This window comes from Aquarana catesbeiana, linkage group LG02, assembly GCF_042186555.1.
Source record: "Aquarana catesbeiana isolate 2022-GZ linkage group LG02, ASM4218655v1, whole genome shotgun sequence".
Taxonomy (NCBI): Eukaryota; Metazoa; Chordata; class Amphibia; order Anura; family Ranidae; genus Aquarana; species Aquarana catesbeiana.
In genome coordinates, this window is record NC_133325.1 from 130,352,096 (window position 1) to 130,372,936 (window position 20,841).

General features: G+C 45.7%; 1 protein-coding gene across 4 annotated transcripts in view; it reads left to right on the top strand.

Annotated features, from left to right (window-relative positions):
• The first annotated feature begins 10,745 nt into the window (after nucleotides 1-10,745).
• Nucleotides 10,746-20,841, top strand: part of PSPC1 (paraspeckle component 1) — a 184,584-nt gene continuing 174,488 nt past the window's right edge. For 2 of the 4 annotated variants that reach the window (XM_073613472.1, XM_073613473.1), the window contains exon 1: nucleotides 10,748-11,271. In XM_073613472.1, the coding sequence (XP_073469573.1) occupies nucleotides 10,894-11,271 (378 nt within the window). In that variant the 5' untranslated portion in view covers nucleotides 10,748-10,893. Of the gene's footprint in view, nucleotides 11,272-20,841 lie in introns of all 4 variants that reach the window. The other 2 variants (XM_073613470.1, XM_073613471.1) reach the window with 2 other exon arrangements.

Below are 20,841 nucleotides of genomic sequence, written 5' to 3' on the forward strand. Positions count from 1 at the left end.
CAGCCATTAATGTCTAAACCGCTGGCAACAAAAGTGAGTACACCCCTAAGTGGAAATGTGCAAATTAGGCCCAAATAGCAATTTTCCCTCCCCGATGTCATGTGACTCGTTAGTGTTACAAGGTCTCAGGTATAAATAGGGAGCAGGTGTGTTAAATTTGGTGTTATCTCTTTCACTCTCTCATACTGGTTACTGGAAGTTCAACATGGCACCCCATGGCAAAGAACTCTCTGAGGATCTAAAAAAAAAAATGTTGCTCTACATAAAGATGGCCTAGGTTATAAGAAGATTGCCTACACCCTGAAACTGAGCTGCAGCACAGTGGCCAAGACCATACAGTGGTTTAACAGGACAGTTTCCACTCAGAAAAGGCCTCGCCATGGTCGACCAAAGAAGTTGAGTGCACGTGCTCAGAGTCATATCCAGAGGTTGTCTTTGGGAAATAGACGTATGAGTGCTGCCAGCATTGCTGCAGAGATTGAAGGGGTGGGGGGTCAGCCTGTCAGTGCTCAGACCATACACTGCATCAAATTGGTCTGCATGGCTGTCGTCCCAGAAGGAAGCCTCTTCTAAAGATGATGCACAAGAAAGCCTGCAAACAGTTTAATCAAAACAAGCAGACTAAGGACATGGATTACTGGAACCATGTCCTGTGGTCTGATGAGACCAAGATAAACTTATTTGGTTCAGATGGTGTCAAGCATGTGTGGTGGCAACCAGGTGAGGAGTACAAAGACAAGTGTGTCTTACCTACGTCTAGGGTTGCACGAGTGCTGCAGGCATTGAGCAGCAACAATTCATTGAGGGAACCATGAATGCCAACATGGACTGTGACATACTGAAGCGGAGCATGATCCCTCCCTTTGGAGACTGGGCCGCAGGGCAGTATTCCAACATGATAACGACCCAAAGACACCTCCAAGATGACCTCTGCCTTGCTAAAGAAGCTGAGGGTAAAGGTATTAGACTGGCCAAGCATGTCTCCAGACCTAAACCCTATTGAGCATCTGTGGGGCATCCTCAAAAGGAAGGTGGGGGAGCACAAGGTCTCTAACATCCACCAGCTTGGTGATGTCATCATGGAGGAGTGGAAGAGGACTCCAGTGGCAACCTGTGAAGCTCTGGTGAACTCCGTGCCCAAGGGGGTTAAGGCAGTGCTGGAAAATAATGGTGGCCACACAAAATATTGACACTTTGGGCCCAATTTGGACATTTTCACTTAAGTGTACTCACTTTGGTTGCCAGCGGTTTAGACTTTAATGGGTGTGTGTAGAGTTATTTTGAGGGAACAGCAAATTTACACTGTTACACAAGCTGTACACTCAGTACTTTACATTGTAGCAAAGTCTAATTTCTTCAGTGTTGTCACATGAAAAGATATAATAAGATATTTACAAAAATGTGAGGGGAGTACTCACTTTTGTGAGATACCGTACATCCACATGGATGTCAAGTTGGGAGCAGTGGCTGTATCCATGCAGCCGCTGCATATCAATTGATATGGATGGGACTGCCTGCACAAGAATGCACGTAACACCTGTGCATTCCCGTGCAGCCGCTGTGTCCCAATTGACATCAATGGGACTGCCTACATGGGGATGCACAGAACACCCATGCATCCCTGTGCAGCTAAACAGAGACTTGCTGTAGTAGGCCCAGGGTGAACGGGGCCTTAGGCTTTGTTTAGACTTGCAGTTTGGGTTGACACTTTTTACTATGCTTCATTCACAAACTGGATACTATGGTTCAGTGATTAATGAATACAGAAGCGATCAGTACCGATTGATGACTATATTCATTCAGGAAAGGAAGGGGGCTGGTAAACACATATTTACATTTTAGGTAAATAGCTCTGATCAGTAGCTTATCGCCCACTGATAAGGGCCATCAGTTTGTTCAGCAGTGCCTGCTGAACAGTTCTGCTATAAGTTCATGGTCACTTCAGTGACCATAAGCTTATAGCAGAAGGAGTAATGTCAGGTCCGTACTGTGTAAGGACTTGGCCATCTGGAAGCAGTGCTGTAGCTCCATGCACCTTATGGACCTGGCAATGAAGGGGTTAAGGGGTCCATGTGTTATACACTTGAATTGGCACTGCTGGGTATACATGTTGATGAGCAGACACCTATGTATACCAAACTGCTGATCTCATACTTTCTGTACTATGCTAAAAAAGAAATACTTATTAGGGGTGCACCAAATGGAAATTTTGGTGCTGAAACCGTAAATGCAGGATTCACTTTGCCGAAAATGACAGTTTTTAAAAAATATTTATATTTTTATATATAATTGTATTCTTTTTGACTTTTTAATTAATATCATCAATTTAAATTAATATGAATTTATTGTTGGCCATTATTGGCACCTTTAGTGCAAGAAAAATGTAGTCTGCAGTCTCTAACATCTCTTGTATCATGTCCACAGACTCTAACCATCTCTTGTATCATGTTCTCAATCTCTAATCATCTGTTGTATCATGTCCTCAGTCTTTAACCATCTCGTGTATCATGTCCTCAGTCTCTAACCATCTCTAGCAGACATGATACAGGAGATGGTCAGAGACTGCAGACATGATAAAAATATAAAAAAAAGACATGGAAACCAAACCTGACATATAATATGGTATTACCGCCAGACACTCTTCCACTCACCCCAATAAGTGGTGGGGCTCAGTGGCTTGCAGCATATAGAGAAAAACACAGCACTATATCAAGGAGAGACGGGTATAGAGAAAGATGCCACATATAGAGCCTCAGAGATATAGTGTCCGATAGAATACAAATCAAGTATCAAAAAAAAAAAAAATGCATAAAATTATCAAATCCTGTACACTGCAGACATGATACAAGAGATCAATGCAGCCTCACCAGTGTCCATCAAATGCAGCCTACCAGTGCATGTCAGGCTGCACTTACCTGTCCCTGGATTCAGCGATGTCTTCACCCCAGCTGATTTTTTAATTGGCTCTCGGGTGCTGCCGTCGCCATTTCTTGTAAGGGAAACTGGCAGCGAAGCCTTGCGGCTTCACAGCCGGTTCACCACTGCGCATGCACAAAGCGCGCTGCGCTTTGTGAATGGCCCAGTGGTAGGGGAAGGAGGAGGGGGGCTGAACTTCTGCATGACTTTGCCACGGGAAGATCTGCCGGAAGTGGGAGCAGGCACCCGTCAACACCAGGTACGCACTCCCCCCCCCCCCCCCCAAGGTGCCAAATGTGGCAGTGGACGGGGGGGTAAACAAGCGGAGTTCCCCCTTTTGGGTGGAGCTCCACTATGATACTATGTAACTACGTAAGGAAATTTGCCCCTGGAGCTTAGTGAATGTAGTGAAGTTCTTCTGACTTCCATCACTCAAACATGTGCAAGGAAAAAATGTATTTTTTAAATTTCCTTACATGTGACTGGGTATTCTTTGCAAAGTGTGACTTCACCCCACTTACTAAGTTCTGAGGCACATTTTTTTGCAAAGTGAACAACAAGTGCCCGGCAGATGCAGCCTTGCCAGTGCATCCCACAGTCTACTTGCCTTTAGTAAATCATCCCCAGTGCCGTGATTTGTCCTGGTGGTCACTATACCGATTTGTCCCGGTGGTCACTATACCGATTTGTCCCGGTGGTCACTATACCGATTTGACCTGGTGGTCACTATACCGATTTGACCCAGTGGTCACTATACCGATTTGTCCCGGTGGTCACTATACCGATTTGTCCCGGTGGTCACTATACTGATTTGACCTGGTAGTCACTATACCGATTTGTCCCGGTGGTCACTATACAGATTTGTCCCGGTGGTCACTATACCGATTTGTCCCGGTGGTCACTATACCGATTTGTCCCGGTGGTCACTATACCGATTTGACCCAGTGGTCACTATACCGATTTGTCCCGGTGGTCACTATACCGATTTGTCCCGGTGGTCACTATACTGATTTGACCTGGTGGTCACTATACCGATTTGTCCCGGTGGTCACTATACCGATTTGACCTGGTGGTCACTATACCGATTTGACCCAGTGGTCACTATACCGATTTGTCCCGGTGGTCACTATACCGATTTGTCCCGGTGGTCACTATACTGATTTGACCTGGTAGTCACTATACCGATTTGTCCCGGTGGTCACTATACAGATTTGTCCCGGTGGTCACTATACCGATTTGTCCCGGTGGTCACTATACCGATTTGTCCCGGTGGTCACTATACCGATCTGTCCCGGTGGTTACTATAACTCATACAAAAAGTAATGGAATATTAAATATTTTTCATTTGTCATAGGAACAGAAGGTGACTGGAAATACAGATGGGTACAATTTCATAAACTATCCAAAAGGAAAAAATATATGGGCTTTAGATTTAGGTGGTATTATATTGCAGATTACCAATTCTTAGATGTGGTGGCTGCATTAGTTTTCATTTTACGCTTTCTTTCTTCTATTTTCATCTGGGGATTTGACCAGTCTTTTATTTTTTAAAAGAACAAGCTGTCTTGCAGATGTATCAAGTACATGGGAACTGGCAGGGATGCTTAGAATGATGTAAAACATTATCCCAAAAAGAAAGAGAACTGTTTGCTGTAACTGCTTATAATGTGTAAGCTGGAGTTGAGCTTCAATTTGTTAGTGTATGTAAATCTGCTAATACATCTAAAACTCCTGTCCCCCCAGGTTAACAACGCTGCCCTCCAAAGGTGCCCTCTATGCTCCTTCATCAAGAGTGGGGGCAGTCCAATACAAGAAGTGTATTGCCGACCAGATCACCAGGTAAAAACAGAAAGGAAAAAACCTGAGAAAAAGAACACTGATGCAGTCGCTGCATCTAATGATTGGTAAGCTGCAATGTATTCAATTTTTGGGTTTAATACCATTTTAACTTATAAGAATAGATTTTTTCGACCACATAATTGGTTGATTGATGTGAATACGGTGTCATCATATTACTAATGAGGATGGGTTAGGGTTCCATTGTCCAAATAAAGCCAAACTAGGTCAATGATGTCGCCAGTATCCCCACCCCTTTGTGCAGAGCGAGGAATTCCATGACTGCAGCTGATTGGGATGACAGTCTGCTGTCACGTGACAGGTTCCTGTTGGTTTTGGGGAACATTCACTTTGCAAAGTTAACATAAAAACACCGAACAGTGAAGGTAGAAAAAGAACAAGTGGCCCATCAAGTCTGCCCTTTTCAATCTTTTTAAAAATGTTTGTGTCTGACTATAGATCTCTATTTGTCTCAAACATGTTTAAATTCACTTACTGTTGATTTAAGTGATATTAAAGTCTTTTTTTGTTTTTTGTTTAACCATTTCAATACTAGGCACGTTCACTTCCTTCCTGCCCAATCCAATTTTCAGCTTTCAGAGCTGTCTGTCACACTTTAAATGACAATTGCACAATCATGCAACACTGTACCCAAATTTAATTTTTATCATTTTCTTCCCACAAATAGAGCCTTCTTTTGGTGGTATTTAATCACTGCTAGGTTTTTTTATTTGTTGCTAAAAAAAAAAAAAAAAAAAAAAAAAAAAAAAAAAAAAAACGAAATACGACTGAAAATTTTGAGAAAAAGGGTTTTCTTATGCCGTGTACACACAGGCGGACTTTTCGACCGGACTGGTCCGACGGGACGAATCCGTCAGACAATCCGACCGTGTGTGGGCTTCATCAGACCTGCAGCGGACCTTTTCGGTCGAAAATCAGACGGACTTTAGTTTTGGAACATGTTTCAAATCTTTCCAACGGACTCGAGTCTGGTCGAAAAATCCGCTCGTCTGTATGCTAGTCCGACGGATGAAAACCGACGCTAGGGCAGCTATTGGCTACTGGCTATCAACTTCCTTATTTTAGTCCGGTCGTATGTCATCACGTACGAATCCATCGGACTTTGGTGTGATCGTGTGTAGGCAAGTCTGTTCGTTCGAAAGTCCGTTGGAAGTCCGTCGAAAGTCTGTTGGAAAGACCATCGGACCTTTGATGCCGAAAAGTCCGCCCGTGTGTGCACGGCATTAGTTTCTGTCATTAAATTTCTAAATTAGTAATTTTTCTCCTTCACTGATGTGCATTTATAAGGCTGCACTGAAGGGCACTGATGAGGATGAACGAATATGCCACACTGATAGGTGGACTTGATGAGCGGCACTGGTGGGCACTAAAGGGTAGCACTGATGAGCAGGCACTGATTGGCACTAATAGGCAACACTGAGTGGCATCACTGATGAACACTGATTGGTGTCACTGCTGGGCACTGATTGGTGGCACTAATGGGCACTGCTGGGGCTACATTGCAGGGCATAGATGATCTGTGCCCTGATTACCGCTACACTCTCTGCTGTGAGGAGATACCGCTTATCGGTTCTCCTTGCCTCACACTGACAGTGTGAAGCGAGAAGAGCCGAAAAACGACACTTCCGTGTTTACATGTGACTGGCTGTGATTGGAGTCATCAGCTCTTTACCCAGATTAGGGTTGCTATGTGTCCTAGAAACAGAGTGCAACCACCGCGCTGCACGTCCCCATGAGAGCAGTGACACTGGGGTAACGTCATATGACGTCGCTCCAGAACAAGATGGGATCCCGCCCGCCATCATTTTACTATTTGGCGGGCAGGAAGTAGTTAAAAATAACAAACATGTTATACTGGTTAATAGTTTTTATAATGGTTTTGCACACAGCAACCCAGGTCCTCCTCCTCTCTTCCCTCGCCGGCGCTTCTGGCTCCTCCCTCCTGGCCCCACAGCAAGCAGCTTGCTCTTGGGGCACCTGAGCTGAACTGCTGCTCTGTGTGCCCATTCAGACACGGAGCCACACCAGCCCGGCCCCACACCATCTCTTTCATCATTGGCTCACTGACATTGATTGACAGCAGCGGGCGCCAATGGCACCCTGCTGCTGTCTCAGCCAATGAAGAGGGAGAGTCCCAGACAGCTGAGACTCTCGTACAACATTGCTGGATTGAGATGGGGCTCAGGTAAGTATTAAGGGGGCTGCTGCAGACAGAAGGTTTTTTATCTTAATGCATAGACTGCATTAAGATAAAAAACCTTCCGACTTTAGAACCACTTTCACACACTATAAGAACAATTTCTGTTTCTATAAGAAAATTAACTGCTACTGTAGTCTTTTTGTCAACCACGGTGCCATTTGGTTTTCCCTGTGGTGCCGCGAGCACTGAACCCAGTCTGTCCTGGATTGGGGCATGTGGTGGGGGGACTGTGTGATTGGGGGTCTCTGTGATGGGAGGGGCTCTGATGTGAAGGGGGCTTTGATGTGAAGGGAGGGATCTCTGATGCTATGAAGGGGGCTTTGATGTTAAGAGGGGTTTTGATGTGAAGGGGGTTCTGATGTAATAAGGGGCCTCTGATGTGAAGGAGTGTTCTGATGCAGTGGGAGACCTCTGATGTCACAGGAGGATCATTGATGTGAAGGGAAGACTGATGTGATACCGGAGTAGGGGATAGCCGGACCTCCACCTGTCCGGCTATCCCCTACTCTTGCTACCTTCAGGTGATCCCTGAAAACTCATCTCTTCAGGAAAGCCTATCTCTTCTCCAACTAATCTTCTACCACTTCCATCAGCTCATTCTCCACAGTTACAACCTTTTGTACCACCTGCCCCACCCTATTAGATTGTAAGCTCTTCTGAGCAGGGCCCTCTTAATCCTCTTGTATTTTATTGTATTATAACTGTATTGTCTCCTTTTTATATTGGAAAGTGCTGCGTAAACTGTTGGCGCTATATAAATCCTGTATAATAATAATAATGTAATCTGAAAACCTTTGATGCTATAGAACGACCTCTGATGTTATGGGAGGACCTCTGATGTGATGGGAGGACCTCTGATGTGATGGGGGACCTGTGATGTAAAGTGGAGAGGGGCTCTGATGTGATAGGGGACCTCTGATGTAAAGGGGGGGGGGCTCTAAAGTGAAGTGGGACCTCTAATGTGATGGGTAGACCTCTGATGCCACAAAAGGATCACTGATGTGAAGGTGGACCTTTGATGTGATGGGGGGACCTCTGATGCCACAAAAGGACCACTGATGTGAAGGTGGACCTTTGATGTGATGGGTAGACCTCTGATGCCACAAAAGGACCACTGATGTGAAGGTGGACCTTTGATGTGATGGGGGGACCTCTGATGTCACAGGAGGATCATGACGTGTAGGGAAGACACTGATGTGATCAGAGGACCTCTGATGTGATGGAGGACTTGTGATGTAAAGGGGGGGCTCTGAAGTGAAGGGGGATCATGACGTGTAGGGAGGACACTGATGTGATCAGAGGACCTCTGATGTGATGGAGGACTTGTGATGTAAAGGGGGGGGCTCTGAAGTGAAGGGGGACCTCTGATGTGAAGGGGGGACCTCTGATGTGGTGGGGGGGGTTTGATGTGAATAGGGTCCTTCTGATGTGATGGGGGGGGACACCTCTGATGCTGCAAGAAAAACACTGATGTGAAGGGGACCTCTGATGCCACAAGAAGACCATTGATGTGAAGGGGTGTGTGATGTGGATAGGGGACCTCTGATGTAAAGGGGGACATCTGATGTAAAGGGGGGCTCTGATGTGAAGGGGGACCTCTGATACCATAAGAAGACCTCTGATGCGATGGGGGGGCCTCTGATGTGATGGGTAGACCTCCAATGCCACAAAAGAACCACTGATGTGTGGGGGACCTCTGATGTGATGGGGGGACCTTTGGTGTAAAGGGGGGGCTCTGAAGTGAAGGGGGCCTCTGATGCCAGAAGAAGACCTCTGATGTGAAACACAAAGAGACAGAGGTGCCTCTGGGTGTAGACTTTTAAAACAGTTTATTCATTAATCTTGTGTCAATCACACTCACGTTTGGAAGATGACGTCAAGCTTGCCAGTGACATCATTTTTCCTTGCCCGTCATCCACCTGCGCTCCGAGCCTCGTTTTGGTTCTCTGTTGGTATTGCAGCCGGCTTTAACATCACAGCAGTATCCTTCCACACGCAGGCAGAGCAGCTAGCAGACGAGGTTTTATGACCGACCTGATGACACCCCCCTTGATGAATACGCCACATTTACATGCCTTTTTATGATCTTCCAAACGTGAGTGTGATTGACACAAGATTAATGAATAAACTGTTTTTAAAGTCTACACCCAGAGGCGCCTCTCTCTCTTTGTGTTTCTCCTCAGGATTTGGAACCCGGTTTCAGTTCCCATTGAAGGCAGCCCTACATGTGGGTGGCACAGTGGTGTAGTGGGTTGCACTTTCACCTAGCAGTAAGAAGGGTCGCTGGTTCGAATCCCAACCTTGAAACTACCTGCCTGGAGTTTGCATGTTCTCCCTGTGCCTGCGTGGGTTTCCTCCGGGTACTCCGGTTTCCTCTCACACTCCAAAGACATGCTGGTAGGTTAATTGGATCCTGTCTAAATTGCCCCTAGTATGTATGAATGTGAGTTAGGGACCTTAGATTGTAAGCTCCTTGAGGGTAGGGACTGATGTGAATGTACAATGTATATGTAAAGCGCTGCGTAAATTGACAGCGCTACATAAGTACCTGAAATAAATAAAATAAAAATATGGACTCTCTGTCCTGGTTTGGACTTTCCTGTATATACATGGTTTTATTATACATATATATACATTTACCATCATGACCTTTTCACGCATTTGTCCCTGAATGTATTTTATTACCTGAGATGGTTTTTATGTTCACAGTATCCCACTTGTTCCTTTTTATTTATTTTTGTGGATCAAGGGTTGTTTTGCTGCTTTTTTCAGTTTATTGTGCCTATACTTGTATATTAAGACCTCTGATGTGATGGGGGACCTCTGATGAGAAAAGGAGGGGGGCTCTGATGTGAAGGGGGGCCTTTGATGTAAAGGGGGGTTCTGATGTAAAGGGGGACTTCTGATGTGATGGGGTACATCTGATGCTACAAGAGAACCACTGATGTGAAGGGGGGCTCTGATATAAAGGGGACCCTCTGATGTGAAGAGGGACTCTGATATAAGGGGGGTGCCACAAGGGGACCACTGATGTAAAGGGGGACTCTGAAGTGATGGGGGATGTCTGATGCTACAAGAGAACAACTGATGTGAAGGGGGACTCGGATATAAAGGGGGGCTCTGATGTGATGGGGACTCTTATATAAAGGTGGTGGTGGGGGGGGGGGGGTGCCACAAGAGGACCACTGATGTAAAGGAGACTCTGAAGTGATGGGGGATGTCTGATGCTACAAGAGAACCACTGATGTGAAGGGGGACTCGGATATAAAGGTGGGGGGGGGGCTCTGATGTGATTAGGGACTCCGATATAAAGGGGGACTCTGATATAAAGAGGGGCTCTGATGTGAAGGGGGGGCTCTGATGTGAAGGTGGGGTGTGCCACAAGAGGACCACTGATGTAAAGGGGGACTCTGATATGTTGGGAGGACCCCTGATATGATATGTGAAAAGGTCATCAGAACAGTTGTGTGGATTGTGTCAGGCTCCCACAGATCACATTAGACTGGTGTGTCATGAGACCATACATAGTTTTAAAAGATCTCGCCACTGAAAATAGATTGAGAAGGGCTGGACTAAGGACTGAACAGATCCCACGCTGTACATCTCTCATAGTAACAAAGGGCTCATAGCAGCTTTTCTCCCTCACGACGAATGGCGACCTCCTAGCATTGTCTATGTGTCCCTACATGTGATTGGACACGGAGCAGCCAGTAGACTCCATAGCCCCCCAGCCATTGGAGGGGCGGAGACACGATACGGGGGGGGCAGTTTGGCCTCCTCCGCACACAACTTTCCGGAAGGGGATTTGAGGGAGGTGTGACGTCACTGGTGGTTGGAGAATTTTCTCGGCGCCATTTTAGAGCGGTCGTTGCTGTCGGTTTTTCGCTCGCTGCTCGTTGTCTCTCGCGGTAAGGATAGTCATGGCGAACAGGAACCTGAAACAAGTCCGCATCGAGAGGACGTTCACCCCTAAGAGCGGCGCCGACATGGTGTCCCCTCCGCAGCAGCAGATGATGACCCCGGGGAAGGGCATGAAGCGCAGCCTGGAGGTGTCGGAGGGGGACCCGTCCCTCATGCCTCCCAAGATGGAAGAGCGGGAAGAGGAGCGCGGAGTCACCATCGATATCAAGAGCTTCCTGAAGCCCGGAGAGAAGAGCTACACCCAGCGCTGCCGCCTGTTCGTGGGCAACCTGCCGACCGACATCACCGAGAACGAGTTCAAGAAACTGTTCGACAAGTACGGGGAGCCGAGCGAGGTGTTCATCAACCGGGACCGGGGCTTCGGCTTCATCCGCCTGGTAAGAGCGTTGTGTGTGAGCGGCCAGGAGGGGGCGCTCTTCATTCATTCATTGCAAGGCCTCGTGTACATGGAGGATCGGCCATTCTCCGACCACAGGCCTTCCTCCTCCTCCTGGGTGGTGTGCCAGGAGAAACCATCAACGCTTGGAAACGTGTGCAACGCATCAAACGCTAATGTCTTTCATTGGCTATAATAATCCGGCTATTGAAATAAGTGAATGCTCAAAAGCTAAATGCGTGATGCATTTACACGCGTTTAGATGCATCAGGCGTTTATTATTTATTTTTGGGGCTCCAGGCTGCACTGGTTGTCTTTTTTTCTTTCCTGTTGCTAAACTCGTGTGTATATGTGTGTGTGTGTGTGTATGTGTATGTGTGTGTGTGTGTATATATATATTCTCATTTTTTTTTTTTTATTTTAAAGTTCTAACACCCTAGAGAATAAAATGGCGGTTGTTGCAATACTTTGTCACACCATATTTGCGCAGCGGTCTTACAAGCGCACTTTTTTTTTTTTTTAGGAAAAAATACTTTTTAATCACTTGCCGACCGCCTCACGCCGATATACGTCAGCACAATGGCAGCAGTGGGCGTACCTGTACGTCCCCTTTGTCCCCTTTAATTGGCGGCGCTAGTGGGCAAGCCAATCAATCTACGCTTATTGGAAATTTTTTTTTTCACCAAAAATATTTAGAATACATATCGGCCTAAACTGAGGAATTTTTTTTTTTAATATATATTTTTGGGGGATATTATAGTAAAAAAAAAAGTTTTTTTTTTTTTTTTTTTTTTCAAAATTGTCGCTCCTTTTTTTGTTTATAGCGCAAAAAATAAAAACTGCAGAGGTGATCAAATACCACCAAAAGAAAGCTCTATTTGTGGGGAAAAAAAGACGTTGATTTTGTTTGGGTACAACGTCACATGACCACGCAATTGTCAGTTAAAGCGACGCAGTGCTGAATCGCAAAAAGTGCTCTGGTCAGGAAGAGGGTAAAATTTTCCAGGGCTGAAGCGGTTAAATAAGACAACAGTAAAGTAAGCCCATTTTTTATTTTTTTTTTTTTCTTTAATTTTTTTTTTATATTGTGTAAGATAATGTTATGCCGAGTAAATTGATACCCAACATGGTATGCTTCAAAATTGCACCTGCTCGTGGAATGGCGACAAACTTTACAAACTTTTACCCTTAAAAATCTACAAAGGCGATGTTTAAAAATTTCTACAGATTACCAGTTTAGACTTAGGGGGGGTCTAGGATTATTGCTCTCGCTCTAACGATTGTGGTCATACCTAACGTGTGGTTTGAACACAGTTTTCATATGTGGGCACTACTCGCGTATGCGTTCGCTTCTGCGCACAAACTTAATTTTTTTTCTTATTTTACTTTTTATTTTGACACTGTCCTTTTTAAAACAAATCTTTGGGTCACTTTTATTCCTATTACAAGGCATGTAAACATGCCTTGTAATAGAATAAAAGCATGACAGGACCTCTTTAATGTGAGATCTGGGGCCAAAAAGATATTTACACTAAGGCTCCATGCACACTGGAGCTCATAAACGGCCGTTCTGAACCTCGGATTGCTGGCAGGAAAACGCTGCTTTAACCACTTCAAAACCGGCCACTGTATATAAACGTCCTGGACTTTGGGGGGAGGGGAATATCTGAATAATGCCTGTAGCTACAGACATCATTCAGATATCATCATTCTTTTCAGCCGGCGATTCTGTGCATGATAAGAACAATCATAGCGGATGTTCCGCCGCTTGATCGTTCTTATAGGCGACGTGTCCCCCCCCTCCCGCCGCCATCCGTTGCTTCTCCGGACTCTCCCGTGCCATCGGGTGCCCTGAGAACAAATCGTCCGGCGCCAGATGAGGACGATAGAGATGACTGGTGACCAAATGGTCACCAGTCATCTCTATGACCGTCGGAGGCCCGGGCGCGATGTTATGCTTTCCAGCCTGGAGGGGAGATGTGGGGTCTTATTGACCCCGCATCTCTCCATAAAGAGGACCTGTCACATATGCCTCGTTTCCACTGAGCGGTACGGTACGCTATTTTGAGTGTTTCCATTATGAAAGCGGCCCATACAACCGAACCGAACCGCACCATTCAGGGTTCTGCTTCAGATGTGGGGCCATAAAAAATGGTACGGTTCGGTTAGGGCGGAGCTACGATACATTCCACTGATTGGTGGACGTGTGACGCCATGCTAGGCGTTTTTCTAAACCCACGTATGGCCCCTGTCGGTCAGACTTGCAATGGAAACGCTCACCTGAATAGGCCGGACCATTCTAGGCCTTCCAAACTGTACCGACCCGAATCGATCCGCTCAGTGGAAATGAGGCAATAGATTCCTATTGTAATAGGAATAAAAGTGATAAAAAAAGAATGTAAAAACAAGTGTAAAAATAAAAAAATTAAGTAAAATAAAAAATAAAATTTTTTTTAAAACGCCCCTGTCCCCGGTAGCTCCCGATCAGAAGAGAACACACACACACACACGTAAGCCCCGCCCACATATGTAAATGCCGCTCGAACCACACATGTGAGGTATCGCCGCGTGCGGTAGAGCGTGTGCAACAATTCTAGCCCTAGACCTCCTCTAACCCTAAACTGGTAACCTGTAAAAAATTTGAAAGCGTTGCCTTTGGAGATTTTTAAGTTATGAAGTTTGGCGCAATTTTAAAGCGTGACATGTTAGGTATCTATTTACTCAGCGTAACATCATCTTTCACATTATACAAAAAAATTGGGCTAACTTTACTGTTTTGTTGTTTTTTTTAATTCATGAAACCGTTTTTCTTCCAAAAAAAGGCGCTTGAAAAATCATTGCGCAAATACCGTGCGAGATAAAACGTTGCAATGAGCGCCATTTTATTCCCTAGGGTGTCTGCTAAAAAAAATATATGTTTGGGGGTTCTGAGTAATTTTCTAGCAAAAAAAGATGATTTTTACATGAGAAGTGCCAGAATAGGTCCTGTATTGAGGTGGTTAAAAACGTAATTTAATCAGCGTTTTGCATTGCCGTCAATGCACGTTTAGAGGCGCTAGCTTTTAACCGCGTTTGCCTCTATTCAAAATCAATGGTTCCCTGTGGGAGCCCATTGATTTGAATAGAAGTCATACTGCAAGTCGGATCACCATGACCCGACTTGCAGTGTGACTTCTGTGCTGAGGATGAAGGGGAACCCTCGCCGAAAAAAAAAAAAAAAAAAAATGGCGCGGGCTTCCCCCCTCAGAAAATACCAGGCCCTTCGGTCTGGTATGGATTTTAAGGGGAACCCCCTTTGCCGAATAAACGGCGTGGGTGCCCCCCAAAATCCATACCAAACCCTTATCCGAGCACGCAGCCCGGCCAGTCAGGAAAGGAGATGGGGACGAGCGAGCCTCCCCCCACCTGAACCGTACCAGGCCGCATGCCCTCAACGTGGGGGTAGGTGCTTCGGGGCAGGGGGGGGTCGCTGCGCCCCCCCACCCCAAAGCACCTTGTCCCCATGTTGATGAGGACAAGGGCCACTTCCCGACAACCCTGGCCGTTGGTTGTCGGGGGTCTGTGGGCGGGAGGCTTATTGGAATCTGGGAGCCCCCTTTAATAAGGGGGGCCCCCAGATCCCTGCCCCCCACCCTATGTGAATGAGTATGGGGTACATCGTACCCCTACCCATTCACCTGCGGAAAAAAGTGTCAAAAATAAAACACACTACACAGGTTTTTAAAGTAATTAGTCAGCTCCGGGGTTTTTTCCGACTTTGGGGGTCTCTTCTCCGTGCTCTCCGGCCTCTTCTCCTGGTCTCCGGTTCTTCTGCCGATCTCCGGTTCTTCTGCCGGGCTCCTCCGCTATCTTCTGCTCTTTTTGCCGCTCTTTTGCTAGCAGTGGCCAGTTCTCCGTTGTCTGATTCCCTCTGGTCTTCTTCTGATGTTGACATGACGCTCTCTTCCGCTGTAATGCCGGGTGAGCGGTGCGCACTGACTTATATTGGCATGGGGAGGGATCACCCGGTGACCACGCCCCATGCCAATATAAGTCGTTGCGCACCGCTCACCCTGCATTACAGCAGGAGAGAGCGTGGTGTCAACATCGGAAAAAGACAGAGAAGACCGGGCCACCGCTAGAGAAGAAGAAAGAAGAGACCCCCGGAGCTGACTAATAAACTACTTTAAAAATCTGTGTAGTGTGTTTTTATTTTTGACACTTTTTTTTTTTCCCCCAGTTGAATGGGTGGGGGTACAATGTACCCCATACTCATTCACAGGGTGGGGGGCGGGGATCAGGGGGCTTCCAGATTCCGATAAGCCCCCCGCCCGCAGACCCCGACAACCAACGGCCAGGGTTGTCGAGAAGAGGCCCTCGTCATCATCAACATGGGGACAAGGTGCTTTGGGGTGGGGGGGCGCCGCCCCGAGGCACCCTCCCCCATGTTGAGGGCATGCGGCCTGGCACGGTTCGGGGGGGGGGCGCTCGCTCGTCCCCATCCCCTTTTCTGACCGGCCAGGTTGCGTGCTTGGATAAGGGGGGATTTTGGGGGGGGGGGGGGCCCCCACGCCGTTTTTTCGGAGAAGGGAGTTCCCTTTAAAATCCGTACCAGACCGAAGGGCCTGGTATTGTCTGAGGGGGGGAACCCCACGCCATTTTTTTTTTTTTTTTTTTTTCGTTATGGCGAGGGTTACCCTTCATCCTCAGCACACAAGTCACACCGCAAGTCGGATCGTGATGATCCGACTTTTGGTGCGACTTCTATTCAAATCAATGGGCTCCCATAGGGAACCATTAATTTTGAATAGAGGCAGAGAAATGCCGAACGAGGCTTAACGCTCTTTTTACAGCGTTAACCCTCGTTTAACACCTTTTACCTGTGTCTGGCCTTTCCAGTACTGCTCTTGAACGCGAATTTCTGGCGTTCAGAAAAAAGCCCATAAAATCCACTGCTCATTAAAGCTAAAAAATGTCCATGTGTGCATGGACACATAGGCTAACATAGAGTGGAGTTTATGGGCTTTTAAAAAAACGCCCAAACTCCAATAAACTGCAGTTTATCAGCTCCAGTGTGCATGGAGCCTAAAATGCAGTAATAAAAAAAAAAAAAAAAAAACTCCTTTTTAAGAGCATTGGGCGGAAGTGATGTTTGACATCGGTTCCGCAAGTCAATGCTGTGGGGGCCATCTTCCCTCTCACTCTGCAGCCAGGGGAAAGGCCACATTCGTTCCTGCCGCGCTCTGGTTCCCTCCGCCGCTTGGCGGAGGCGATCGGTTCCTTGTCCTTGCTGGGTATGGAGACGAGTGAAGGGAAGATGGCCCGTCTCCATTCCACTGCAGGGCGGAAGCGACGTCAAAACGTCACTTCTGCCCATAGCTCTTAAAGGGACTTTTTTTTTTTTTTTTATTTTTTTCAAATGACAAAATTTATTTTTTTGTGTAAATATGAGATCTGAGGTCTTTCACCACAGATCTCATATTTAAGAGGTCCTGTCATGCTTTTTTTTTTCCCTACTACAAGGGATGTTTACATTCCTTGTAATAGGAATTAGTGACACAATTTTTTTTTAAAAGAACAGTGTAAAAATAAAAAGTAAAATAAATAAGAAAAAAATTTAAAAATTTTAAACGCGCCCCGTCGAGCTCGCGTGCAGAAGAGAACGCACACGTGGGTAGCGCCCGCATATGAAAACAGTGTTCAAACCACATATGTGAGGTATCGCCACGATCGGGAGAGCGAGAGCAATAATTCTAGCTCTAGACCAACTCTGTAACTCAAAATATGTAAGCTGTAGAATTTTTTAAATGTCGCCTATTTAGATTTTTAAGGGTAAAATTTTGTCGCCATTCCACAAGCAGGCGCAATCTTGAAGCGTGACATGTTGGGTATCAATTTACTCGGCGTAACATTATCTTTCACAATATAAAAAAAAATTGGGCTAACTTTACTGTTGTCTTATTTTTTTTTTTTTTTATTCAAAAAAGTGAATTTTTTCCAAAATGTGCGCTTGTAAGACTGCTGCGCAAATACGGTGTGACAAAGTATTGCATTGACCACCATTTTATTCTCTAGGGTGTTAGAGAAAAAAATGTATAATGTTTGGGGGTTCTAAGTAACTTTCTAGTAAAAAAACTTGTTTTTAACTTTTAAACACCGACTCTGAAAAAGAGGCCCAGTCTTTAAGTGGTTAAAAGTGTTGCCTTTTTAGAAATTTACTGTAGTTTGTCGCCATTTCACAAGCATGCACAGTTTTATAGCATGACCTGGGGTATCTATTTATTTGGCATAACATCTTTTATAGTCTACAAGAAATGGGGTAAATAGTACATTTTTAATTTTTTTCATTAAAGTGATTTTTTTTTTCCCAAAAAAATTGCGTTTGAAAGACCGCTGCGCACTTGTAACATAAAATATTGCAATAATCACCATTTTATTCTCTAGGGTCTCTGCTAATAAAATATATTTGGGGGTTCGAAGTAATTTTCTAGCAAAAAATACTTATTAACTTTTAACCACTTGCTGACCAGCCGCCGCAGTTATACTGTGGCAGGTCGGCTCTATTGCTTGAATCGCCGTAGGTGTGCATCGATTCGTGCAATAGATAACAGTAGGCGTGTGCATGGCACCAGATGCATGCGGCCGCGATGTCCATTAGCCGCCTGCGATCGCTCCACAGAGAGCCAGAACGGGGATCTGTCAATGTAAACAAACAGATCCCCGTTCTGTCAGGGGAGTATAGAGTGATCGTCTGTTCCCAGTGATTAGGAACAGCAATCTCTCTGTACTGTCAGTCCACTCCCCCCACAGTTAGAAACACCTCCCAGGGAACACATTTACCCCTTCCCTGCCAGTGTCATTTATACAGTAATCGGTGCATTTTTATAGCACTAATCGCTGTCTAAATGTCACTGGTCCTAAAAAAAGTGTCCGATCTGTCCGTCGCAATCCCGATAAAAATCGCTTATCACCGCCATTACTAGTAAAAAATTATTTATTTATTTTTTTTATGTAGAAGAATACATATTGGCCTAACTGATGAAGAAATTTGTTTTTTTTTTCCTTATTTCAAAATTGTCAGGTTTTTTTTGTTTATAGCGCAAAAAAGAGGTGATCAAATACCACCAAAAGAAAGCTTTGTAGGGAAAAACGTTAGTTAGACTTACCGGTAACAGTATTTCTACGAGTCTTTCAGGACAGCACCTGGAGAGAGCGCAGCTCCACCCACTTTCCAGGAAACACTGCAGTCATTCCTTTAAAGCCTGGACACTTCTACCATGGCCTCAGTTGTTAGCGAGTACCTCCAGCCATGCTTAAATTATATAAGCAGAATATTGCAACCACAACACACATTAACATTTATAAACAAGGGAGGGTCATCAGCGCTGTCCTGAAAGACTTGTAGAAATACCGTTACCGGTAAGTCTAACTGAGGTTTCCTCACCTCGTCATTCAGGACAGCACCTGGAGATGAAAAACGAGTACTTTTAGGGTGGGACCACCGCCTGCATGACCTTCCTGCCAAGCGATTGCTGTGCTACCGAGAGCAGGTCCATCTTATAGTGACGGGTAAAGGTGGAATAACTCGTCCATGTGGCCGCCTTGCAGATTCGCCCTGGCGAAGCCCCAGCTCATTCCGCCCAGGACGTTGCTACAGCCCAAGTTGAATAAGCCACTACCCCTGCGGGAGGTTCTATTTCTGCAGCCCTATAAGCTTCGTGGATAGCCATCTGAAGTCACCTACCAATTGTGCTTTTAGAAGCTCCGTAACCCCTACGAGTCCCAGAAAAAAAAACTAATGGAGAATTGGACTTTCTAAACTGTTTTGTTACCTCCAGATAGCGTAAAACGCATCTCTTTACGTCTAGACTATGAAAATTTTTCTTTAGGGTATGTTGGAACCGGACAGAATGTTGGTAGAATTATCTCTTGGGATCTGTGAAAAACGGAAGTAAACTTCGGCAAAAACCCCGGGTCTGTCCTCAGAACTACCCAATCTGGGAAAACTGTCAGGAAAGGCTGAATGATGGATAACGGTTGAAGTTCACTGACCCTAGCCGAGATGACTGCTATCAGCAGTGTTAGTTTTAACAACCAAAATTTAATTGTGGCTGCTTCTGGTGGTTCAAAAGGTCTTCTATTCAGACCCTGCAAAACAACTGATAAATCCCATTTGGGAAAACACTTAAAGTGGAGCTCCGCCAACTTTTTTTTCTTTTTTTTTTAAGTCAGCAACTACAAATACTGCAGCTGCTGACTTAAAATAAGGACACTTACCTGTCCAGGGCATCCGCGAGGTCAGCACCCGAAGCTGATCTGTCCCTCGACTCTCCCGCTGCCATCTTCGGTAAGGGAATTAGGAAGTGAAGCCTTGCGGGTTCCCGACTCGCGCTGCGCATTCCCACTGGTCCCTGCTGTCTTCTGGGACCTGTGTGTCTCCCAGACGATGACGGGGGGGACGGAAAAGGTACCAGAAGTGGCGTAGATACCCGCACGTGGCTCTGGTATCTATGCCCGGAAGTGGGAGCAAAATACCTGTATTAGACAGGTATCTGCTCCCCCCTCCCCCCTGAAAGGTGCCAAATGTGACACTGGAGGGGGGAAGAATCCGAAAAGCGGAAGTTCCATTTTTGGATGGAACTCCGCTTTAAATGGAACCGGTCTACCCCTAGCTAGTGCCTTGAAAAACCTGATGATCCAAGGGTCTAGAGATGACCTTCTCTAGAAAAACTGATAGTGCAGCTACCTAAACTTTCAAGGTGCTTGCTGCCAAACCCCTCTCCATTCCGTCATGAAGAAATTCCAGAACAGAAAGGTTCTCCTGTGAATAGTAACTTTTTGAAAAAAAACAGGAATTGAAGCATTTCCAGGTTTTAAAATAAATGTCCCTTGTGACCACCTTCCTGCTATTTAGCAGGATACAAATTAAACTATCGGACAAACCCTTATTCCTCAGGATTTGCTCCTCAGTAACCAAGCTGCCAGCTTGAGATGACCTACGTTGGTATGCAGAAGGGGACCCTGAGTCAGCAGGGGCCTTTGGACCGGAAGCAACCAATGGGACTCTACCGCTAACTTAAGTAGGCCTGAAAACCAAGGCCTCTTGGGCCAATATGGAGCCACTAGAATTAGGGTTGTCTTTTCTCCATGTAGCTTTCTGAGCACTTAAGGCAGTGGTTCTCAACCTCCCTAGTGCCGTGACCCCTTGATAAAATTTCCCAAGTTGTGGGGACCCCTAACAGTAAAAATATTTTCGTAGCATGGGTTGTCAGCACCCAAGGCAAGACAAGTAATTCGCGCCCCTAACCCACGGAAATCTAGCGCTCTGAGTCCCTTCCACTCGTACAATTTTAAAACCCCTTATGGTACATTTTAGGATGTACCACTCTTTCTTTATGCTCTCCTTTCTTTCCCTTTTTATCTCTCTCTATCCTAATTTCTTGTTTTTTTTTTTTTTTTTTTTTTTTTCCCCTATCCCTCTCTCTAGCCGACTTTCTTGTTCTTTCTCTTATTCTTTCTCTCCCTTTTTTTTTGTTCCTCCCCCTCTTTTCCTCTCCCTTCCATGTAGTCTCTATTTTTTTTCCTTCTCTTA